Here is a 23057-nt window from a genome sequence, read left to right on the forward strand (position 1 = left end):
TTGTGCCTGCTCAATTTTCTGGCCAGAATTTACTTAATCATACTCATTCGGACTTTATTCAGTGGATACAAATCATTTGATTCAGAATCTATTGCCCATGAAAATCACTAACCAGCATCATCATCATTTGGAAAATGATTGGACATAATGAAGGAGCTCAACATTGGGGATGCTGAGCACCCTACTAGCACCCACAGAGCTGGCTCCTATGGTACCATTATGCATAAGACCTAGATTTACTTAGTACAGGGAAAAAAACAATATTGTTGTAGTTCGATCTTTCGGCTGCATTTGATATGGTGAATCATGGGTTGTTCTTGACTATTCTGGTCAATCTGGGAATAAATGGTGTAGTTTTGAACTGGTTTCAAAATTGATCATTTTTTGACTCCAATTTATGGGGTCTCTCAGGGCTCATTACTTCCTCCGATAGTCTTATTTTTTATTATTTTCCAATATGAACAGTGCAATACAAATGTATACATTTGAAAGATATCAACCATAAAAACACACCTTTGAACAACAAATTTTAAAAGATCATCATTATCCCCCCAACCCTTTACAAACCCGAAATATAGACATATTCCAATACATTGCTATGAAATACCCCCCTCCCTCCCCGGATGTGTATGGAACCAAACCTAACTTAACTTGAAAAGAGTCTTAGTTTGGTTAATTAGATGAAGATGAATACTTGTATTCTTATGAAGAAGATATTTTCATTCTACTGGAAGTAGATTCAGAAATGCAACTTTGGCCTCCTTTTACGAAACTGCAATAGCAGCTTCTAGCACTGGGAGCCGCGCTGAATGGCCCATGCTGCTCCCGATGCTCATTGAGTTCCTATGAGCGCCGGGAGCAGCGTGGGCCATTCAGCACGGCTCCCCGCACTAGAAACTGCTATTGCAGTTTCGTGAAAGAGGGGGATTTGTCTCACTAAACATGTGAAGTCCATAACTAAAGTTCAGCTTTGGGCTAATATATTGCACTTTAAATTAAATTCATATAAGACCAAATTGCTTTGGTTTGGTATATAAGACTAGTCTTTTCCAAACAGTATTATTTTCAATACAACAGATAAGCTAGTAATTGAGTGCACTTCCAAAGTATTGGGGCCTTTGTTAGATTTTATGTTGACATATCAACCACAAATGAACAACATACCGTATATACTCGAATATAAACTCATCTGAATATAAACCAAGGTAACTTTTTTCTCCCATAAAAGGGAATATAAACCGAACTCACGGCAGTCTCATGAGGTTACTGTGGAGTGGAGGGGTGATCTAGTGGTTAGAGCTGCTGCCTCAGCACCCTAAGGTTTTGAGTTCAATCCCAGCATGCTCCTTGCAACTCTGGACAAGTCACTTAACACTCCATTGCCCCAGGCACCATAGTTAAATTGTGAGACTGCTAGGACAGATAGGGAGAATAAGTTTCAAGTTTGTTTAGATTTTGATATACCACTCATTACAATATATTTTTATGTTTTTTATTATTTTGAAGCTGGAGCTGGTACATTTTTACCGACTGACTGATTGCATTCAACTGTGACTGCAAGTCCACGACTCCAACTTCAGCTCCACAGCCCTGGTAATTATCTCAGGACCCAATATTCAAAATGATTGTGTGTCCAGGGATAACTGCATTTTCAATGGCACTTAACCAGTAGTGCTGTGAAAAATGCCCAGTTAGAGCCCAAGCCAAACCCAGCTATTTGGAGGCCACTCTGAGGTCAGAGTCAGTACTTAACCCCCTCTCTTACAAATCCATGCAAGAGGTTTTTAGCACCAGATAGTGCGATGAATGATCTGCGCTGCTCTGACGGTCAGAGTTGCTATGAGCATCGGAGCAATGCAGAGCATTCAGAACGCCGAATGGCACTAAAAACCTTTTGTGCAGTTTTGTAAAAAAAAGTGTGGGGGAATAATTAAGTGCTGATTTTTCAGCACATAATTGGCTAAGATAACCATATAAAACAGAGTATTATTTTCATGTGGTTCTTCATAGCTGGTTAAGTGCTGAATATCCCAATCAACCAGCCTTGTTTTTACTGGCTTCATATTCCTAGAAATGGCCTGGCATTTACTTTCTGGGTATAAATCCGACAGTAGTCAGCAAAACAATGATTGCAACCTAGCTGAATATTGGGCCCTCAGTGCTAATCCTCCACTGCCCCAGTACATTAGATTGAGAGCTCACCAGCACAGATAGGGAAAATGCTTGTATGTAAACCAGTGAGTGTGGTTGTATAACTACAAAAAGGCAGTATACAAGTCCCAATCCCTCTCCCTTTTACAGAAAGAAACATTTTAGCATTTTTATAGTTGCTAGTAGATGAGACAAGTCATCTTACTGTGTCTTTGTGCATACAGATTTTCCCCCACTAGCAGCAACAAGATGAGTAACCATGTCCAGTTTTTTATTACAGATTCCATATTTGAGTGTTTTAACAGTTTTATTTTTGCTGGAAACTATCCATAGTCCACTGATCTAGGTGGCAACTATCTCTCTTATGGTTAAATTTAAGTGTCAACTCTCCTTAATCATTCCTGTGAGTAGGAAATAATATTGCTTCAGAATCGGAACAGATTTACCTTTTCCTCATCCAAGTGAAGGCAGGCTCTTTGACTTTTTCTGAGATCCCCCTCTATTTTACGCTCTTCATGCTTATTCTTGAACCTCAGTCTAAGAAATTAAAACCAAAAGATCTGTAAATAGTTCAATAAGAGACTTACCCAGTGCATTAATCTGATGGAAAGCAAATGTCCTAAATGATCACAACCTTTTACTACAAATTCAACAATTCATAGGATGGGCCCTTTGAGGATCTTCTTTAAAAGTACCAAATTCAGTAATAGCATCAAGATGATCAAAAACACTACATAATACTACAAATTTAGTACTGTACAACATCTAAGTCTGCATATGTTTTAGAAACAACAGCCAACCATATGAAAAGGGTCATGAATTTGATATACCGCCGTTCTATGGGTACAACCAAAGCAGTTTACATATAATATATGCAAGTACACCCACATGTGAATGTTCAAATAACCTTTTCAATAAAAGGGAAACTTAGATCTTACCTGATTTACTTTCCTTTAGCCCTTCCAGACCAGCAACACTGATGGATTATGCATTCCCACCAGCAGACAGAAACTGAGGATCCCTGACTTCCAGGTAACCTTATAAGTGAGTTGTGCTGTCCCCCTGAGAGCCAGCAGCAGAATAGCTAAGAAAATCCCTTGTAAAGAATCCAAAGGCAAACAAGCCACCCCTCTGTGTTTAGGTCCTGCTACAACTTTTAACTGAATTAAAGAAATCATTCCCATCAACAGAAGAAATCATTCTCTTCCTATATATTTACCATCTGTCTTACTATCCTATCAAATATTGTATTTCACCCCCTTACCTATTGTATGAAATATATTTCTGTTTGTGAAATCTGTATGAGTTTCCCCTACATTTTAATTATTTAACCTTAATACACCACTTAGAAATTTGATAAGCGGGATATCACATTTTAATAAACTTGAAACTTGTACAGGAGCAGATACTTGGGCTGCTGCTGCCCTCTATGTTGTCTGGACTTTGTCATTTTTTTTCACCTGATGCATAGAAAGAAGTAACAAAATGAACCACCAAACAAGCTAACACCTCACAGTTCCAAATGTGAGGACCAAAGGCAAACAACAGTTTCTGAACAGACAGAATAATTACTTCCAGAAAGCAAAAGGTGGGCTCTGCTAGTCTAGAGGGCCAAAAGAAAGTAAATTAGAAAGTAAGATCTAATTTCTCCTTGCATAGATTACCATAGACCAACTTAGCCTATAATCAATTTTTGTCAAAACTGAAGCAAATTGACGCAGAAGGAGGCGTTAGAAATAAAATTGGGAAATCCAAAATGGCTGCCTCAGAAGCATTTTAGTGCCAGAAGACAGCACGTGGGAGGAGGAAGCGGGGACTTACCCGAGGAAGGCTTTGTCGGAGTAGCAGGCTTCGATGAAGTCGAGGGACGCGGCGAGGATCCCGAGGCCGAGGTCGGGGCCGAAGCCGAGGCCGACGTCGAGGCCTTCCCCGCCGTGGGGTCTGCAGAGAAGAGCTCCGCCATCCGGGCACGGCGTCGGTGGAGCGCTCTGGACTGAAAAATGGAGCACCTCTCACAGGAGTCAGTAGGGTGCTCCGGACCCAAGCAAATCAAGCACCACCGGTGCGGATCGGTAATTGACAGCAACCGATCACACAGGGTGCATTTCTTAAAGCCCGTCAAGGGACGGGACATGAAAAAGAAAAGGGGCCGGGAATGAACGACGTCCCGCGGCCACGGCTCCCGGGAGCCCCCGGAGCCGAACGGAAGAAATAAAACTTTTTTTTTTTTTTTGTTTTCGACGTGACTAAGAAGGAAAACAACAAATAAAGCACAGCGACCGAGCAAAACAACTCAGACGCGGTGTCAGAAGGCAGAAAAACAGGAGCTCAATTTCCACAGGGCTTCTGGCTCTGCGGAAAAAACTGAACTGAGGACCACGAGGTGGGGATGCGCCCTCTAGTGGGCAAGAAGGCATGCACATGCGTGGTGCAGTGTAGCAGACTTGAAACTTCAATCAAGTTTGCTTGAAAAGCTGTCCGCGCTGGGGCTCCGTAGATGACGTCACCCACATGTGAGAATATCATGCCTGCTTGTCCTGGGATAACCAAAAGTTCAAAATTTCTGAAAATAGGATTTTAGAGCTGGGGAACCCTTAGGACACCCTCATAAGCCTTTAGTTTTGCTGACTTCAGACCCATCCCAATTTTCTCATAGATACTAATGAGCTGTACCTGCATCATCTTCTCACTGCAGCTGGAAATGAAGAAGGGATTTCTGCCTCAGCTAAGCAAGGGTAACTCCAGCGGCCTGTCTCTTCGGGCTGCCTTTTATTCAGGTTCCAAAAACCTGAAAACCTTGACCCCCTCAGACAACCACATGATTCTTCAGGGGAGGGACGCAGCTGACCTCCGCCAAGCCTCCCAGTCGTGGTGTCAAATTAGCCTGCACTGAAGCATCTGACAGCGAGCACCAAGTTTTAAAGCAGGCCAGCCAGGCAGATGCTCTTTAAGTGTGGTCCTCCTGGCTACACACCCATCATGTCTGGTTCTTCTCCCAGGCAGAGCTATCCCATGACTACTGGGAACTTCTTAACACAGGGAGGCCTTGAAAAAAATATTGGATTAAATCCCGAAAATAAAAAAATTTAGTGCAGAGCAGATAAAAAGACATCTTCTCAACTCGCTTGCAAAAGTTAAGACTGAGGAGAGGGAGTGGAGAGAAGAAAATCATCAATGTCTTCTACAAGCAACTTGCGAGTTGAACTATTTAACCCATCCATAAGGAACTGTATGTTGTTTGCAAAGGAAATGAGCTTTATTGATAAAGCTTTACATATAAACCTGGCATGACAAATCTAACTCATGAATAGTGTCATTTAAAATGCTGAGCGAGATCAGTGAATTATTTTGATGATTATGTGCATAAAAATGGAAATATTTTTTAGCATTAATAAGAATCGTGGAAGTGAAGAAAAGGAAGATGAACCAGAACAACTGGATAAGTTGTGAACAAACAGAAATATCAGAAATATGACAATAATCTAGAGTTTGGTTTTACTTTGGTTAATGGCAATCATGAAGAGTGTCAGGAGTGTATATGTCTGAAAATTTTGGCTCCAGAATGCATTTTTCCAAGTAAACTAGAATGCCACTTAAGAGACAAAACATTCTAACATGGCTAGTAAATCCCATGATTATTTTACCAGAGTTAAAAGTATTCAAAGAACAAAAAAGGTTTGATTTTTTTTTTTAAACAAGCATTAATACCAAGCAATGCTTTGATAACATCCTACTAGAGTTGGAAAGTGCAAAAAGCCTTACACCATCACAGAAAAACTGATTTTACTAGCTGAAGTGGATACAGTAAACATTATGGCTGGTGAGTCTGAGGAGACTTCTTTCAAACCAACAATGTTCAGTCATAGTCTAACACAGTGTTCTTCAACCTTTTTACACCCGTGGACCGGCAGAAATAAAAGAATTATTTTGTGGACCGGCAAACTACTAAGACCGAAATAAAAAACACATTTTCGCCCCGTCTCCGCAAGTTCGGTCCCCACAAACCATCTGATCCCATCTGCACAAGCCTCAGTTATGATTTTATATTGAACGTATTTTATTAAAATATAAAAAGAAACAATATTCTGTACAATTGTCATTTTATAAATATAAATATTCAGAGCAAGGACCAACAAAACCCCTGTCTCCCCTCCCCTTCACATATATCCCCTCTACTATCAAGAAAACTGAACAAGCCAAATTATTACAGAATGCTACACAGAAATATCATGCTAACAGAATACAGCAGTCACACATGATAGGAATAGTGTTAGGCTTTGCAGTCCCCAGTTATGTCTCTAGCAGGATATATATTTCAAATCTGATATATTGTAATGACAAAATAGAAATAAAATGATTTTTTTCTACCTTTTGTGGTCTCTGCTTTCATCTTCTTTCCACCCTTCCTTCCAGCGTCTGCCCGTTCCTTTCACTGTCTGGCTTCTCCCCCTTCCATATGTATCTGACTTCTTTCTATGCTCCTCTCCCCTTTCCATCCAGCCTGTGCCTCCTCTCTTCTTTTTACATCATTCATTCCAGCTTCACTGCTTTCTTCATTTTTATCTCTCCTACACCAGATCTAGCATATTTATCCCTCTCTCATTTCTCTGCTGACCCCCTTTCCAGCATCAATCTCTCTCTACTTTCTCATTCCTGTCTCTCCCCTTTCCCTCCTCTAATCTCCTTGCCAGCTGTTTCCTTCCTTTTTTCCTTCTCCCTTCCCTCCTCCCCCCTATCCAACAGTAGCTCTCTTCCCATCCCTTTCCCTCTTCCCCTCCCAGCAGCATCTCTCTTTCTACCTCCCTCCAGGTGCAGTAGCAGCTCTCCCTTTATCCAACAGCTTCCCAGCCTCCAACAGTGGCTTCCTCTCCTTCCAGCAGCTCTCAGTACTTGCCTGCAGCAGTGATTTCCTTAGGCAGCCTTGGGTCCATTGCCGCCTCTGAGGAAAGGGGAAGTTGCCAAAGTGAATCACTGCCCTGGTAAGTACAGAGCTGCTAGGAGAGGAGACAGTCACTGTTGAAGGCTCCCCATGATCTTACTCCTGCTGTGCCCTGCACATTCGCGACCCCCCCCAAGCCGGCAAAAAACAGCTTTGCACCGCAGGCCCTGCCGCCCAAGATGAGCTGGAGGCCCCTACCCGCCGCATCCTGCACGTGGGCAGACTCTCAGCACAAACGCTGCTGATGGCCCCAATCGACACGCTGACCTCCCCGCGCACGCTGACCATCTCCTCTCTGCCTGCACTTTCTCCGCGGCCCTCTTCGGTGACTCGGCAGGGGCAGCGATCAAGACAGGCTGCTGATATTGGGATCTTTCCTCTCTGAGTCCCGCCTATTTTGTTTCAACTTCCTGTTTCCGCATAGGCGAGACTCACAGAGGGAATGCCCGACGTCGGCAGCCTGTCTTGATCGCCCGAGGCTGGGAGGAACAGAAGATTTCCGAACACCACCAGGGCAGGAAATTTAACGGCGTCCATCTCGCCGGTCCTGTGCGGACCGGCAGGAATTTTCTGCGGACCGGCACCGGTCCGCGGACCGGCGGTTGAAGAACTGTGGTCTAACACATGGTCAAAGCTGCTGTATCTAAACTGAGTCCTCCACAGAATCTAGTTATGGAAAGTGTGTTGAACATGGTAAGCTTACAGAAGGCAAGGTTTAAAATAGTGCGTGAGGATATGGGATCTGAGCACACATCTTTGTTATACTGTAGCTTGTGATGGCTCTCCTGTGGCAATGCATTGTCAAGTGTGTTCAAATTAGTACTCATCTCTTGAAGAACATCATGAATATGCCAAAAACTTCTTGAGATATTGATTTTTGTTTGTCAAAATTAGGATATCTGTGCAAACTCTTCAAGAAACTGAATGTGTCAAATCTCTCACTGGAAGGAAGCAACACTCATACTCAAACTCGTATAAAAGTTTTCAGCCTTCAGAAAAAAAGTTACTACTATGGAGATGAAAATTTACCCCCTCTTCTATTAAACTATGCTATGGACTCTATGAGCGTCGGGAGCAGCGTGGGCCATTCAGCGCGGCTCCCCGTGCTAGAAACTGCTAGCGCAGTTTAATAGAAGAGGCCCTAAATGAAGATGTTGCAAAGACTATTTCCCCTTGTTGCAGCAGTTTTCTTTCATCCAATGGTGTTTATTTGACCCACAAATTTAAATCTATTTTTTGAGAAGCACCTATCACAGCTCATATCACTAGTTTGAAAAACACTTTCCGGAAGAAATGAATCCAATCCAATCCAGTCTTTTAGTTTATATACCGGAAAATCCTCCAGTCAACAGAGGCTCGACATGGTTTACACAATGAGAAATTGTAATAATTTCTTCAAATAAAATTACTTATATAACAATTTTTGAAAGGAAAAGTCTTTAGATATTTTCTAAAGATATAAAGAGAAAAAGTAGATCTGATCTCAACTGGTAGTTAGTTCCAATAGAAGTAAAGATGTATACATAGGAGAGGAGCGAGAGACATAACCTAATGTCTTTATTTCCTTAACTGAAGGAAAAGAAAGTTTATACAGTTGAAAGGTTCTTGGTTTTATAGTTCGTAAAGAATTAAGAGAAATAGGGACCAAAGGCAGAAATAGTGACCATCACCTGCTGGGAGATAGAGCATACTGGAGATACAGGAAGAGTGCCAACCAAAAGGACCACCTGTTAATCAGTTTCTCTATCTCCGCCTGCTGGTAGATGTTGTGACAAACCTGTGGCCAGCTTTGTCCCTGTAAGGGATAAAAGCAGAACACGGTCCCTGGTCAGAAGGGCTGACCAGGTTAAAAGTAAAGGTTTGGGTTTGGCTGACTACCCCTCAGACAGTGAGATAGAGCAGGAGAGGCATGAGCATAGGAATATCCAGCAGAGAGCGCCATCTCAGTACGGGTACTCTAGAAAGCCTGATAGGACTCTTATTGAGAAGTGGAGTCCCAATGCTGGAAGGTATGCTCATTACCAGCCTAGGAGAAACCTGAATTATTTCCCTAGGGATTTCCTGCCTAACACAGCTGTTCCTAGGAGAGAGGGGTGGGGCTTTAACTCACATAAGAACAGAGCATGGGATCACAGTAAGGAGAGCAGGGACGGAGCTAGAGCTAAGGAGCTCAGGCAGCGGCAGGAAAAGCAGCAATGCTTGGATGCAGATGAGGGGAGAAGTCTCTCTCCTCCAACCCACAGCAGTAAAGACGTAGAGATGACCGAGGACTACCTCAGCTCAACCCCAGCTGCTGCTGAGCAGGCAGGGGCTATGGATGTCTCTGAGCCACTGCTGGAAGCTGGCTTTTTCCCCACTGACATGGAGGTTAGTTGCTAAAGGGAATGAAGCAAGGCTGTGTTTGTGCTGGCTCCCGTAACCCAAACCCAGCTGACAGTAATTAGAGGGAGAGCAGGAAAATCTCCCTGTTAGACTGTGCGACTGCCCAGAGGGCATTGTTTGGTCAAGGAACTTTATCTATGTGGGTGTGAAAGCTCCTTGTGAAAACCTAAGTAAAGTTCACAGTTTATCTAATGCCATGCTGTGTTCCTAGGAAGCCCAGCTGTGAAGCCTGCCCTGCAAAACCTATCCGTGTCTCAGCTAGGTAAGCTAAAACGTTTAAGGAATTCATTGCCAAGTTTGGGAACTGCAATTACTCTGTCTATTTTCACAAGGTGTTTACAAAGTTTGAAGGTTTATTTTCCTGATATTTGCATTTACTTTAACCCCTGGTGAAGAGGACTGTATTTAGACTGGAAAAGTCCAGGGTATTGAACTGCATGTGGCTGGTGTAGCAAACCATTCTGACAACTGCAAGCTATTTTGTGTTTTATGTTTTTCCATGACATGCGGGTGGCTGATGGTATTCAGACCCCCGGGTTCAATAAAGTATAAGAACATTCTTTTGGAACAAACTTACCTGTGTGGTCTTCTCTTTGCAAACTACTCTCAGTGTGGCCTGGCAGACTAGGCAGGCGCCTAGGTCTGTTATAACCTGAAAAGCCTTCCTCCTACCTGAGAAGGCCACGCCGACAGGCCAGAACTCAACATGACTAATCCCTCTGCTGGTTGGAGCAAGGGATAAGTGTGTCACAATGTGTGCTATCCCATTGGTCTCTGGATTCATCTGCTGCTGTTGCTAAGGAAACCTGATTTTTTGTGTGTAGGAAGTAGCAATATATTAAAAGCATCCAATCATTAAAAAACCTTTTTTTAAGTTAATTGCGCAGTTTGGATTTTACCACAACCATGTTGACTTTCCCTGGAAGTAGTAATATGGGGATGTTCAGACTATATATTATAGGTGTACATTACTAAGAGAGGGCTAACAAAAGCCGTCAACATGTGGGAATGTAAACCATGTGGAAGGTGCATGCGCTAAGAATACAGCTCTATTTAATAATTACTTTCACATGAAATATGTCAAACCAAAAAAACTTGGAAATTCTCTCATACCTGAAGTGATCTGCTTCCTTTATCTCAGCTTCCTTTCTGACCTGAATCTTTCTCCTGTAGCTCTCCAGCTTCTCTTCTGCTTTCCGTTTTTGAAGTTCTTCATGGCCAATCCCACATCTGCCTATTGACAAAAAAAATCAGTGTGAGAAACTTATCAGATGTAAACACTTTTTTTTTTAATAATTCCAGTTTTTATTAGAAACACTGTTATCAAAACAATTCAGGACAATTCTCATTAAAACAAAATCTCTGATTAGGAAATATGAAGAAATGATAACTTTCAAATTTAATAACATTGTTAATTTCAATCTGAAATGGGCCCCACTAGATGACTTTTATATAAACCTATTACTGTATAGTTAAACTAGACTTCTTTGTTTCTGATTAAAGATTCTGCAGTTCTTGTGTGTATTTTTGTTTTATTTTATGTTTACTTTAGTTTATTAGTATATGTTCTATTTTATGTATAAATTTGTATTAAGATTCGATTTCCTTTATTTTTGATCGATATGTGTAATTTATGTATAAAATGTATTATTTGAAAAAGTTAATAAAAATTATATATTAAAAAAAAAAATCTCTGAAAGGACTTCTGCAGTACATGAAAACCAATTCCATACTAAATACAATTTAAACTGCAATGTAAATTTTGAAATATTTTCTTCCCTTCTCCTCTGGAAAACATGCTTAAAGCAAACGTTTAAATACCTCCAAATAATTGTCTAATTGAATCTGCTCTTCCATCTTGGGATATGTGTCTTCTGAACAAAAGTAAATGCTTATAATCTAAAAGAATATGCTGATGTGAATTACTGTATATACTCGAACATAAATCGATCTGAATATAAACTCAGAACATTTTTCTCCCCTTTTTAGGGATTTATATTCAAGTATCACTAAGCTGTACACCCACTTGCCCCCTCCCAAACTCAGTGCTGGCCTCTCCGCAAGTCCACCTTAAATCCTGATGGTCCAGTGGTGAGCTGAGCTGCGACGGGAGCGATTCCTCCTTCTCCCTCAGTGAGGGGTCGGGTCCTGTCCTGGCTGTAAAATCACCACGCACCCCCTCTCTCCCTGCCTGCCTTGGAAAAGCAGTGCAGGTTGAGCTTACCTTAGTCACTGGTGGTCCAGTGGGGTGAGCTAAGGCAGAAGTGACCCTCTTATGCTCCTGCCCATGTAGTCTTCCTGAAAAAATGGCTGCCGAGTCTCACGAGGTTGCCACAGGAACTTGTGGGCTCGAGGTGACTCTTCCTGAAGCAACTGTACCACCTGATGGAGAGCCTGACTCCCCTTGGACAGTGAGGGAGATCTGAACAACAAGTTGTCCAGATACGGTTGAACCATTTCACCCAAGGTGCGGAGATGGGCTGAAACTACCACCATCACTTTGGTGAAGGTCCGGGGTGTTGTTGCCAATCAAAAGGGCAATATTGCAAACGGGAAATGTCACCCCAGAACATTGAACTGTAGATACTTCCTGTGGTCTTGGAAAATGGGAATGTGGAGATATGCCTCTGTCAGATCCAGGGAGGCTAGAAACTCTCCTGACACCACCGATGTGATCACTGAGCGCACCATCTTCATGTGGAATAGAGGGACTTTCAGAGCTGCATTGACTGCCTTGTGGTCCAGAATTGGTCTCCAATCATTGGATCCATTCTTTGGCACGATGAAGTATATCAAGTATCTCCCAGAGTCTGAGTCTCACTCCAGCATGAGTCTCACTTGCCGCAATATCCAAAAGTCTGCGGACTGTGCCCTGCACCCAAACCACCTTCTTGAGGTGGCCTGCAGGGGAATCCAGAAAATACTCGGTCAGAGCACAGAGAAACTCCAATTTGTAGCCATCTCTGAGAACCTCCAGAACCCAGCAGTCGGAGGTTATGGCTTTCCATTCTGCCAGAAAGGCCGACAACCGCCCCCAATGCATGGAGGAAGAGATAGTGGCCTGGCATCAGAACTGTTTCTTGCTGGAAGCCGTCAGCCGACTTGCCACTAACTGCTGCCGTCGAGACCTACCGAAGTATGGGCTGGCAGATGAGAGAGGACCGCTGTTCTGTGGAAGGGCCCAAGAACGGTTCAGAACGCCAGAAGGGACAAAAATTAGAATGCCCAGAAGGGCGGGACCTGCTCCCAGGCAACGCCTTGGGTTTATGATCTTGTACACTGGCTATAAGGTCATCCAGATCCTGGCCCTTGAATGGCAACCGGCTCAATGTAGCTTTAAAAGATGAAGCACGAGACCACTGCTGTACCCAGAGTATTCTGCAAGCCAAAACAGCATAGATGCCAAGCTTGGCGAAAACTTTCAAGACGTCGTACAAGGCATCCACCATGTAATCCACTCCAGAGATGAGAAAATCTAAATCATGAAGCACCAGTGTCAGGATCATGGCGCAGCTTGGAATGAACGCCCAAGCCGTGAAAGAGGAGGCTGATGCCACTTTAACACCAGCCGCGACCGAATCAAACAGACTCTTAAAGATGAAACCCACACATCAGTCCTGGACATCCTTCAGGACCCCCATCACTGGGGAGAGATGTGCGCTTAGTGACCTGTGCCATTGAAGAATCCATTTTCAGGGAAGTAAAGCGCTTGTTAAAGCCATCCACCATGGGATAAAGTCGCGCCATGGCTTGAGCACATTTCAAGGGACTCTCCATAGTCTCCCAAGTATCTGTAAGAATCTGAACAAGATCAGGATGATCTGGAAAAGAGACAGATTGTGGCCTCTAAGTCACTCATGAGGGAACATTCAGCAGTTACTGGCTGTGCCGTCTATAGTTTCAATTCCTGCAGAGATTCAGAGATTAAATCCACAAAGTGAGCATGTTTGAAGAATCTGCACACAGTAGGGTCCTCCCCCAAATTATGGGCTCCGCACAGGTCCGGATCCTGGAGATCTGCCAAATTCACCACATCAGTGGCCGCCGCAGAGCTGCCCTGTCAAAAAAAGAAGAATGGAAAGAGTGTCTGGCATAACTGCAGACAAAGCTGTCTTACTCCCCAGTACCCCCCACAGTACAGCAAGAAGAAAGACCCTGGTCCCTCTGAGCAGGGGTCCCTGAGATCAGCGCTGCAGCCTGTGGAAGGGAAACAGGCAGAAACTTTTTAACTAAGTATGCCTGATAAAGCATATTCACAAATTCCGGCAGAAAAGCATTCTCCGTGGCGGAAGCCAACCTCTGACTTCAGTTTTGGAATACCTGGGAAGATTTATGAGGTTTATCACTGGAGCCACACTTGTGCTTTGCCGAAATGTTGTCAGTGCACTTCCCAGGGCCTCCTGACGCCATCTTCATGGGTGTTGGGGCAGAAGGCCCTTGAAGATCCTTCTTGGAAGTCGAAGGCATGGCATCCAGGCAAACCCACCCCCCTTGCGGGCCGCAGCACACGTGGAACACAGCTGCCCATCCAACAGCCATTCACTGGAAATAAGGCATGAATCCATACCATCCTGCCCTGGGGAAGCCATCTATGAGGTTTTTTTTTGCAAAATGACACTAGTATGAAAAATAACTTCAAAATCGGTACCCATAGTGGCAATCTTGGATTATTCCAGATTTGAATTTAAACAAAAATAGCCCATGAATATCAAAAGAATGGCGATTTCGGGATTTTAAGGTGGAGAGGGGGTAGGGTATGCAGGGAACCATCCAACCAACTCATGTTCAGTTTCATCCACACAGGCACCCAGAACTGCAACCTCTTAATGCAGCTCTACCACATGGCTTTTTATCTCACAGAAAAGTGTCCAGATTGTTTCTCAATTCATTGAGCTACTTTGGTATGCTGTTCCAGTTTACCAAATAAGGGTTCTCTGTATCACTACCATCATCCAATTTACTGCCTCTCCAACTCTGTGCCTTGTGTTGCTGCTCTATTACCATGTTTAAGGTCAAGTGCTATACTGGTCTTCCCACTCCCAAGTGCCATACTGGTCTTCCCACTACCAAAGCCAAGTCAGCTGGCAATCACTTCATTGTCATCTCAGCAGGGTCCTAGGAAGTTATTCCAGGAAGGACTCTGCACCCACCTTGCCTTCACGAGTGTCTAAAAGAGTCACTTTTAACCGACAGGGGTATGGAGCAAGAGCTTCACACTAGGTCCAATGATATCACTTCCTCTTTTCTAATCTTTTTGAGATTGCTTTTAAGTCTTAAACAATGGTCCTCTATAACCACAGCTTTGTTAGTTTTAATCACATTTACATTATTAAACTTTATGAAGTCTCTAAATTTATCACAACTACACCATAAGCCCACTACAAAGCTGCACTTATCTAGTTCATCCTAATACTGGGTCCTTTCAAAGAGTGGAGAACATTTGGGGTAGGATGTAAATATAACATGGCAGTTGCTGACATACATCAATGACTGGGCACTCAATCATAATGTCTCAAATCACACCATGTTGTTTATTGGCCTGGTTGACAGATTTGGTAAAAAGTATTACATTCTACAAAGACTCCAGTTTCCGCAAGATCAGTGCAGCCATTAGAACTCTGGCAAAAATAAAAGAGGGCACACAGAGTAGCATAACAAACCTAAATCTAAATGAAATCTCAGCCACATTTTGCAGGTCTTCAACACCAAAACCATGCATAAAAATATTACCAACCTGTTTTAATGGTAAGTGGAATTGGTTCAATGATCCCATCTCCTGGCAATAAAAAAAAAGCGCAAACAAGAGTTTAAGACATCATAGTTCTGTTTTCACTGCAAGTATTGCTAGCTCATATGGTCTGCTTCTGAGATCTTAAACAGCACAGCCATATAAATACTAACTAATGCAAATCAAATTTGTTAGGTGCCATCAATTCATGCTTGAGTCAATAGCACCTAACAAAACCAAATATAAGAAAGGAAAATACCAAGAAATACCAATGGGCATTTTCATCCTTTTTTAGCCACCTATTTTGTCTCCTTCTGCTGACAGAATCAACAGAAACCCTGTAGTATTTCACTGTAAGCTCCGAGATCAGTCTAGTCAGCAGAAGCAAGACATAGTTCACAGTTCAGTATGGTGAAAGGAAGTATAGAATGCATCTTTTCTTTTATGTTTACAGGAGTCAAAAATATATTGTATGTTTTCAAGTAACACCAACTGCCAAATATGGTGATAATTCAAACCTAACAAATAGCACAGTTACTTACCGTAACAGGTGTTATCCAGGGACAGCAGGCAGATATTCTCACATGTGGGTGACATCATCTACGGAGCCCCGACGCGGACAGCTTTTTCAAGCAAACTTGATTGAAGATTCAAGTTTGTTGTGCTGCACCACGCATGTGTGCCTTCTTGCTCCACTAGAGGGCGCATCCCCTCCTCGTGGTCTCCAGTTCAGATAACCAGCTAAGAAGCCAACCTCGGGGAGGCAGGAGGGTTGCGAGAATATCTGCCTGCTGTCCCTGGATAACATCTGTTACGGTAAGTAACTGTGCTTTATCCCAGGACAAGCAGGCAGCATATTCTCACATGTGGGTGACCTCCAAGCTAACCAAAAAGGGACGGAGGGAAGTTGGCAAATCAAGAAAACATTTTACGCAAAACCGACTGGCCAAACCAGCCGTCGCTCCTGGACAGAGAATCCAGGCAGTAGTGTGAGGTGAAAGTGTGAACCGAAGATCAAGTGGCAGCTTTGCAAATCTCCTCAATAGGCGTAGACCTGAGGAAAGCGACAGAAGCCGCCATTGCTCTGACCTTATGCCCCGTAACCCGACCATGCAGCGCGAGACCAGCCTGAGCGCAGCAAAAGGAAATACAAGCCGCCAACCAGTTGGACAAGGTGCGCTTGGAAACAGGACATCCCAACCGATTAGGATCAAAGGACAAAAACAATTGAGGAACCTTCCGATGAGACTGAGTGCGTTGAAGATAAAAAGCCAACGCCCTCTTGCAGTCAAGAGTGTGAAGCGCCACCTCCCCAGGATGGGAATGGGGCTTGGGAAAAAACACCGGAAGAACAATGGACTGATTGAGATGAAAATCAGACACCACCTTGGGCAAAAACTTGGGATGAGTACGGAGAACCACCTTGTCATGATGGAATACAGTAAAAGGCGGGTCCGCTACCAAGGCCTGCAGCTCACTAACCCTTCGAGCAGAGGTGAGCACAAGCAAGAAGATCACCTTCCAAGTGAGGAACTTTAGATGAGATTTATCCATGGGCTCAAACGGAGCTTTCATGAGTTGAGCCAAAACCACATTGAGATCCCAAACCACCGGGGGAGGCTTGAGAGGAGGATGGACATTCAAGAGACCCCTCATGAAGCGAGACACCAAAGGATGGATAGAAAGGGACTTCCCATCAAGCTGCTGATGAAAGGCAGCAATCGCGCTAAGATGCACTCTAATAGAATTTGTTTTAAGACCGGACTGAAACAAATGAAGTAAATATTCCAGAACCGAGGACACGGGAGCCGACAAGGGTCCCAGATGATGCGACAAACACCAGGAAGAGAATCTAGTCCACTTTTGAGAATAGCAGAGTCTAGTTGAAACCTTACGAGAAGCCTCCAAAACCTCCCTGACCGACTGAGGTAACTGAAGAGAAGTCAGGTGGAAAGGTACCAAGCCGTCAGATGTAGAGACTGCAGATTGGGATGTAATAGTGAACCCCGACTCTGAGACAGCAGAGAAGGAAAAACCGGCAGAAGGAGAGGCTCCCTGACATGAGTTGAAGAAGCAGGGAGCACCACGGCTGCCGAGGCCACCGAGGAGCAACCAGGATCAGAGTGGCATGCGTAGACTTGAGATGTACCAGCGTCCGCAAGATCAGAGGAAAGCGCGGAAACGCGTAAAGGAACTTCCCCTCCCAAGCGAGGAGGAAGGTATTGGCTTTGAGACGATCCGGGGAGTACATCCAGGAACAGAAGAGAGGCAGTATGTGATTGAGGGGAGAAGCGAACAGATCTATCTGAGGGTTCCCCCACCGCTCGAACACCTAGCGCAAGACCTGGGAATGAAAAGACCACTCGTGCGGCTGCAGGAGGTGACTCAGCCTGTCCGCCAGACAGTTCCGCTCCCCCTGAATGTAAACCGCACGAAGAAAGATGTTGTGGGAAATCGCCCACTCCCAAAGACGAAGAGCCTCCCGACACAGGGGCCAGGACCCCGTCCCCCCCTGTTTGTTTACATCGCCACCTGATTGTCCGTGCGGACCAGAACCACGCGATCCTGAAGCAGATGGCGGAAAGCCACAGCGGCCAAATAAATGGCCCGAAGCTCCAATACATTGATGTGACAGCGACGGTCCTCCTTTGACCACAGACCCTGAGTTCGCAGCCCGTCCAGATGAGCCCCCCAAGCATACTCGGAAGAATCCGTGGTGAGGACCTTGTGGTGTGGAGGGGCGAGAAAGTGCAAACCCCTGGAAAGATTGGAAGAGTTGCAACGGAGCGAGCATCTCAAAGAGGGAGTCACCACAACGGGACTGGAGACCAGGTCCCGGTCCTGACGTCACTGAGAGGCCAACGTCCACTGAGGAATCCACAGGTGCAACCAGGCAAACGGTGTGACTTGGACGGTGGAGGCCATGTGGCCCAAGAGAATCATCATGCGCCTCGCCGAGACCAAGGGCAGCAGAGAAACCTGTCTGCTCATATGGACGAGCGCCCCCAGCTGAGGCGGAGGGAGGAACGACCGAAGACGAACCATGTCCAGCACGGCCCCGATGAATTGTAGAGATTGCGAGGGGCACAACTGGGATTTGGGGAAGTTTACCTCGAACCCCAGACTCTGAAGAAATATAATAGTCTGACGGGTCGCTGAGATAACCCCTTCCCTCTATGGAACTTTGATCAACCAGTCGTCCAGATAGGGGAACACCCACAGGGCTGCCACCACTACCACAAGACACTTCGTGAACACCCTCGGGGACGAAGCCAGCTCAAACGGAAGGACCCTGTACTGCAGATGTAGGTCCCCCACCTGAAATCGAAGAAACCGACGATGAGCAGGGTGCACCGGAACATGCGTGTAGGCCTCCTTCAAATCGAGGGAGCAGAGCCAGTCCCCCTCGTCCAGCAAAGGATAAAGAACCGGAAGGGAAAGCATCCGGAACTTCTCCCACACCAGGAATTTGTTGAGGCGACGCAAGTCCAGGATCGGGCGCAGGTCCCCTGTTTTCTTCGGAACTAAGAAGTAGCGGGAGTAAAACCCCCGCCCCTGTTGACAAGGTGGGACTACCTCCACTGCCCGCAGGCGAAGAAGAGCCCGAGCCTCCGAAAGAAGAAGGGATAACTGCGCCCGATTGGAAGGACACGCGCCTGGTGGACTGTCGGGAGGGAGCTCCCGGAAGTTCAGAGAGTATCCGGAGGCAATCACGCCCAAGATCCATGCGTCCGACGTAATGGTCGCCCAACGAGGGTAGAACGCTCTGAGGCGGCCCCCGATGGGAAGGAGACCTGAGACCAGCGCAGAGGGGACCCGTCCCCATCCGCCCAAGCCGTCAAAAAAACGGGGAAGGCTTGGCAGCGGCTGGCGGCTGAGATTTGGGCAAAGCCCGAGGGTGCACCTGCTGACGTCTCAGTGGCGGACGCGAGAACGCCGGGGTCGTCTTCTGCGGATACCGCCTGGGAGGGGCCCGATAGGGCCTCGATGGAGTCGGCTTCGCCTTCTGTCTCACCAGGGAAGCAAAGGATCGTTCATGCTCCGAAAGGCGCTTAGTGGCAGCCTCTATGGAGTCGTCAAACAGTTCGTTCCCCACACAGGGCAGGTTGGCCAGGCGATCTTGGAGATTAGGATCCATGTCGACTAGCCGCAACCATGCCAGCCGGTGCATGGCCACCGCAAAAGCGGAGACACGGGACGAAAGTTCGAAAGCGTCATACACTGCGTGGAACAGGTGGAGACGCAGTTGGGACAGATCCTCAATCAGCTGCCCAAACGCGACCTAGCGAGAGGAAGGCAAGTCCGCCTGGAACACGGGCAACGACCGCACCAGATGTTTAAGGTAGGAGATAAAAGTGAACGAATAGTTCAACACCCTAGAGGCCATCATGGAATTTTGATACAGCCTGCGTCCAAATTTGTCGAGAGTCCTACCCTCCCTACCCAGCGGAACTGCCGCCGAGACCCGGGACGGGTGAGATTTTTTGAGCGAAGACTCAACGAGTAAAGACTGATGAGATAGTTGAGCGCGATTGAACCCCGGGCAGGGGACCGTCCGGTACTTGGACTCCATCTTCGAAGGAACTGCAGTAACTGCATACGGGGCCTCAAGATTGCGAATGAAAGCCTGCCGGAGCACTGGGTTCAGCGGAAGCGTGAGTGACTCTTGAGGCGGAGACGGCATATCCAATTCCTCCAGATATTCTTTGGTGTACCGGGAATCAGACTGGAGGTCCAGGTGAAGCGCCCGCCACATGTCCTGCACGAATCTCGTGAAGAACGGATGAGCCGCTCCCCTGCCCTCGGGGGTGTCGCCGAATGGGACCGCCCCGCCACCGAAAAAGAGGGAAAAGCTTCCAGAGAATATTGAGGCTCCCTCTCCGCAACACGCTCCGAGCCCCAGGAGGCACTCAAAGAGTACACTGGGGTCGAGGACCTACGTCGTCTCGAGGAGCCCCTCGGGGACGACCACGGGGTACGAGGCACCGACCGATGACGGGACGGGGACCTGTCCCCGGACTCCCTCGGCGAAAGCCTGGAGCCCCGGCCTGGAGCCCTGGACCGAGGGGGAGTCCGTAACAACTGCGGGTTGGTGAGAGACAACTCGGAAACCCGCAGCGGTCCCATGGCACGAGCCGTGGGAGAACGGCCGCGCCTCGGAGGGGAATACCGGGTGCGCTTGGCCAACCTCCGAACCGAGGTCGCCGCGGGCTTCGACCGGCGCTTCACCCCCCGGCGCCTCGAAGAATGCCTCGAGGCCCAGGGCGAGGACTCCGAGGAGGATGAGAGATGCCTGGATCGGCGCACCTTGCCCCCAGGCGCCTCAACGCGAGGCTCAGGCTGGTCCAGCACACGCGAGGTCAAGGCCGGATGGAGATGGGCCAGTGCCACGGACAGCTCCGAAGAGATCATCGCCCGGAGCATGTACTGAAAAACAGGCACGGACAGCATCGAGGGCATGTCCGAGACCATAGTGCATTCCACCGAGGGCGACCTCGACATGGAGTATTCCTGCACGGTGGAGGCACGCCCTGCCAACTTAGAGGGCTTCGCCGGGGCTACAGGCAAGGAGCTCCCACCCTGCCCGGCCTGCGTCCCCGAGGATGGCTTCTTCGCTGGTGTGGAACCTGCTGGAGGAAGAGGGGACTTACCCGGAGCCGAGGCTTTCGACGAGGCCGAGGTCTTTGTGGCCGAGGCCATCTGAGGCGGGGCCGAGGTCAAGGCCGGGGCCGGGGCCGAGACTGAGGGCTGGTCTACCGCGAAGAGGTCCGCCATTCGGGCCCGACAGCGGCGAAGAGCATGATGCTGGAATGTAGCACACCAGGGGCAGGACTCCGACGGATGATCAGTCCCCAGACACAGGATACACCACCGATGGGGGTCAGTGATCGACAGTAGCCGATCGTACCGGATGCACTTTTTAAACCCAGACAAGGGCCGGGACATAAGAAGGAAAAACAGGCCGCGGCCGACGAGGCCACGCAGCCACGACAACCTGGGAGCCCCCGGGCATCAAAAAACCGCGAACTTCGCACAGGAACAATAAAAATCAATAAAAACAATCGAACAAAACGCGCACAGCGACTCACTGATAAAAAACAATAAAGCCACGGTGCTAGAAGGCACTTTCGGGCAGAGACCAAAAATAGGACTTTCTGGCTCCACGGAAACGAAAGAACTGGGGACGCGCCCTCTAGTGGAGCAAGAAGGCACACATGCGTGGTGCAGCACAGCAAACTTAAATCTTCAATCAAGTTTGCTTGAAAAAGCTGTCCGTGTCGGGGCTCCGTAGATGACATCACCCACATGTGAGAATATGCTGCCTGCTTGTCCTGGGATAAATAGTATGTATTATTTCATGTGAATGCTCATTTTGTACAGAATGCTGAGGCTGGAATTGAGATGTCCAGGTTGGGACACAATCAAATCCAGTGGAATTTTACACAAGTCAATATCAGCACCTATACACAGAAGCTGCAGTTTTGAAACTTTGATTTATAACTGCTGACATATATTGTAGCTGGTTCCATTTTACAAACCTATATGTCTAAGTGCCACTAATTAAGTAGTGAGGCAGAACAAAAACAGTGAACTAAGAAATGAAGAGCACTTTTCCAAAACTTACTCAGTCTATTTTTTTTGTCAATTTTGAGCTATGCTGTTTTCATTCATTCATCAAGGAACAGGAATAAGCAACAGTAAATGAATATTAGAAATATGACAGCAGATAAAGGCCAAACGACCCATCCAGTCAGCCCATTCATAGCATCTACTATCTTCACCTCTCCCTGAAAGATCCCATTTGCCTGTCCCACACTTTCTTGTATTCAGACACAGTCCATCTCCACCGAGAGACTATTCCATACATCTACCACCCTTTCTGTAAAAAAATATTTCCTTAGATTACTTTTGAGCTTATCACCTCTTAACTTCAAACTATGCCCTCTCATTCCAGAGCTCCTTTTCAATTGAAGAGGCGCACTTATGCCATATAGGCACTTAAATGTCTCTCAAGAAAATATTAAGTAGTAAAAAAAAATCTGAAAAAGTCACAAATGTTATTCATCAGAGGTGGGCAGCTTCCCAGAGATCACCATTTAATTCTAACAAGTGGAGAAAAAGCCTCAACAAGTATTTCAAAAACGCAGTAATCAGAAAAGATTTCAAGCTGCTATTCTTCTCATTGACATAAAAAAACTCCACTCAGAAAATGTACCCAACAGGGTAATACACCCTCCCCTGTGCACAGGTTTATATTCATAACAGAAAAAGTTTTTACTTAGCTTAGATGCGTGATAACCAATACTACAGCTTCTCTGATTGTCGTTATATCAAATTTTAATAAACTTGGAAACTTGCACTGTCCTTGTACTCTTCACCAACATATGAAAAACATCAAAAAACGCCGTACTTTAAGAAGACCCTGTTGATGGTACATTTTCTGAGTGGAGTTTTTTATACCGATGAGAATGATAGCAGCTTGAAATCTTTTCTTGGCTTCGTTGTTGAAATATTTGTTGAGGCTTTTTTTCTACTTGTTAGAATTAAATGGTGATCTCTTGGAAGCCACCTACCTCTGGTGAGTAACATTTGTGACTTTTTGAGATTTAAATGTCTATCATATCTCCTTTCGCCCGCATTTCCTCCAAAGTATCCATATTGAGATCTTTAAGTCTGCCCCCCTACACCTTATGATGAATGCCACCGACCATGTTAGTAGCCTTCCTCTGGACCAACTCCATCCTGTTTATATCTTTTTGAAGCTTTGGTCTCCAGAATTGTACACAATATTCTAAATGAGGTCTCAGCAGAATCTTATACAGGGGCTTCAATATCTCCTTTTTCCTACTAGCCATA

The 23057-nt window shown here is 45.9% G+C and overlaps 1 protein-coding gene across 1 annotated transcript in view; it reads right to left on the minus strand.

The window, feature by feature from the left end:
• Positions 1-23057, minus strand: part of GPATCH11 (G-patch domain containing 11) — a 57955-nt gene that overhangs the window by 21019 nt on the left and 13879 nt on the right. Inside the window, exons 3-5 of the mRNA XM_033938921.1 lie at positions 15207-15248; positions 10586-10706; positions 2598-2688 (exon numbers count right to left, since the gene is read on the minus strand). Coding sequence (XP_033794812.1) covers positions 2598-2688; positions 10586-10706; positions 15207-15248 — 254 coding nt within the window. The remainder of the gene's footprint in view (positions 1-2597; positions 2689-10585; positions 10707-15206; positions 15249-23057) is intronic.

This window comes from Geotrypetes seraphini, chromosome 3 (assembly GCF_902459505.1).
Source record: "Geotrypetes seraphini chromosome 3, aGeoSer1.1, whole genome shotgun sequence".
In the NCBI taxonomy this organism is placed as follows: domain Eukaryota; kingdom Metazoa; phylum Chordata; class Amphibia; order Gymnophiona; family Dermophiidae; genus Geotrypetes; species Geotrypetes seraphini.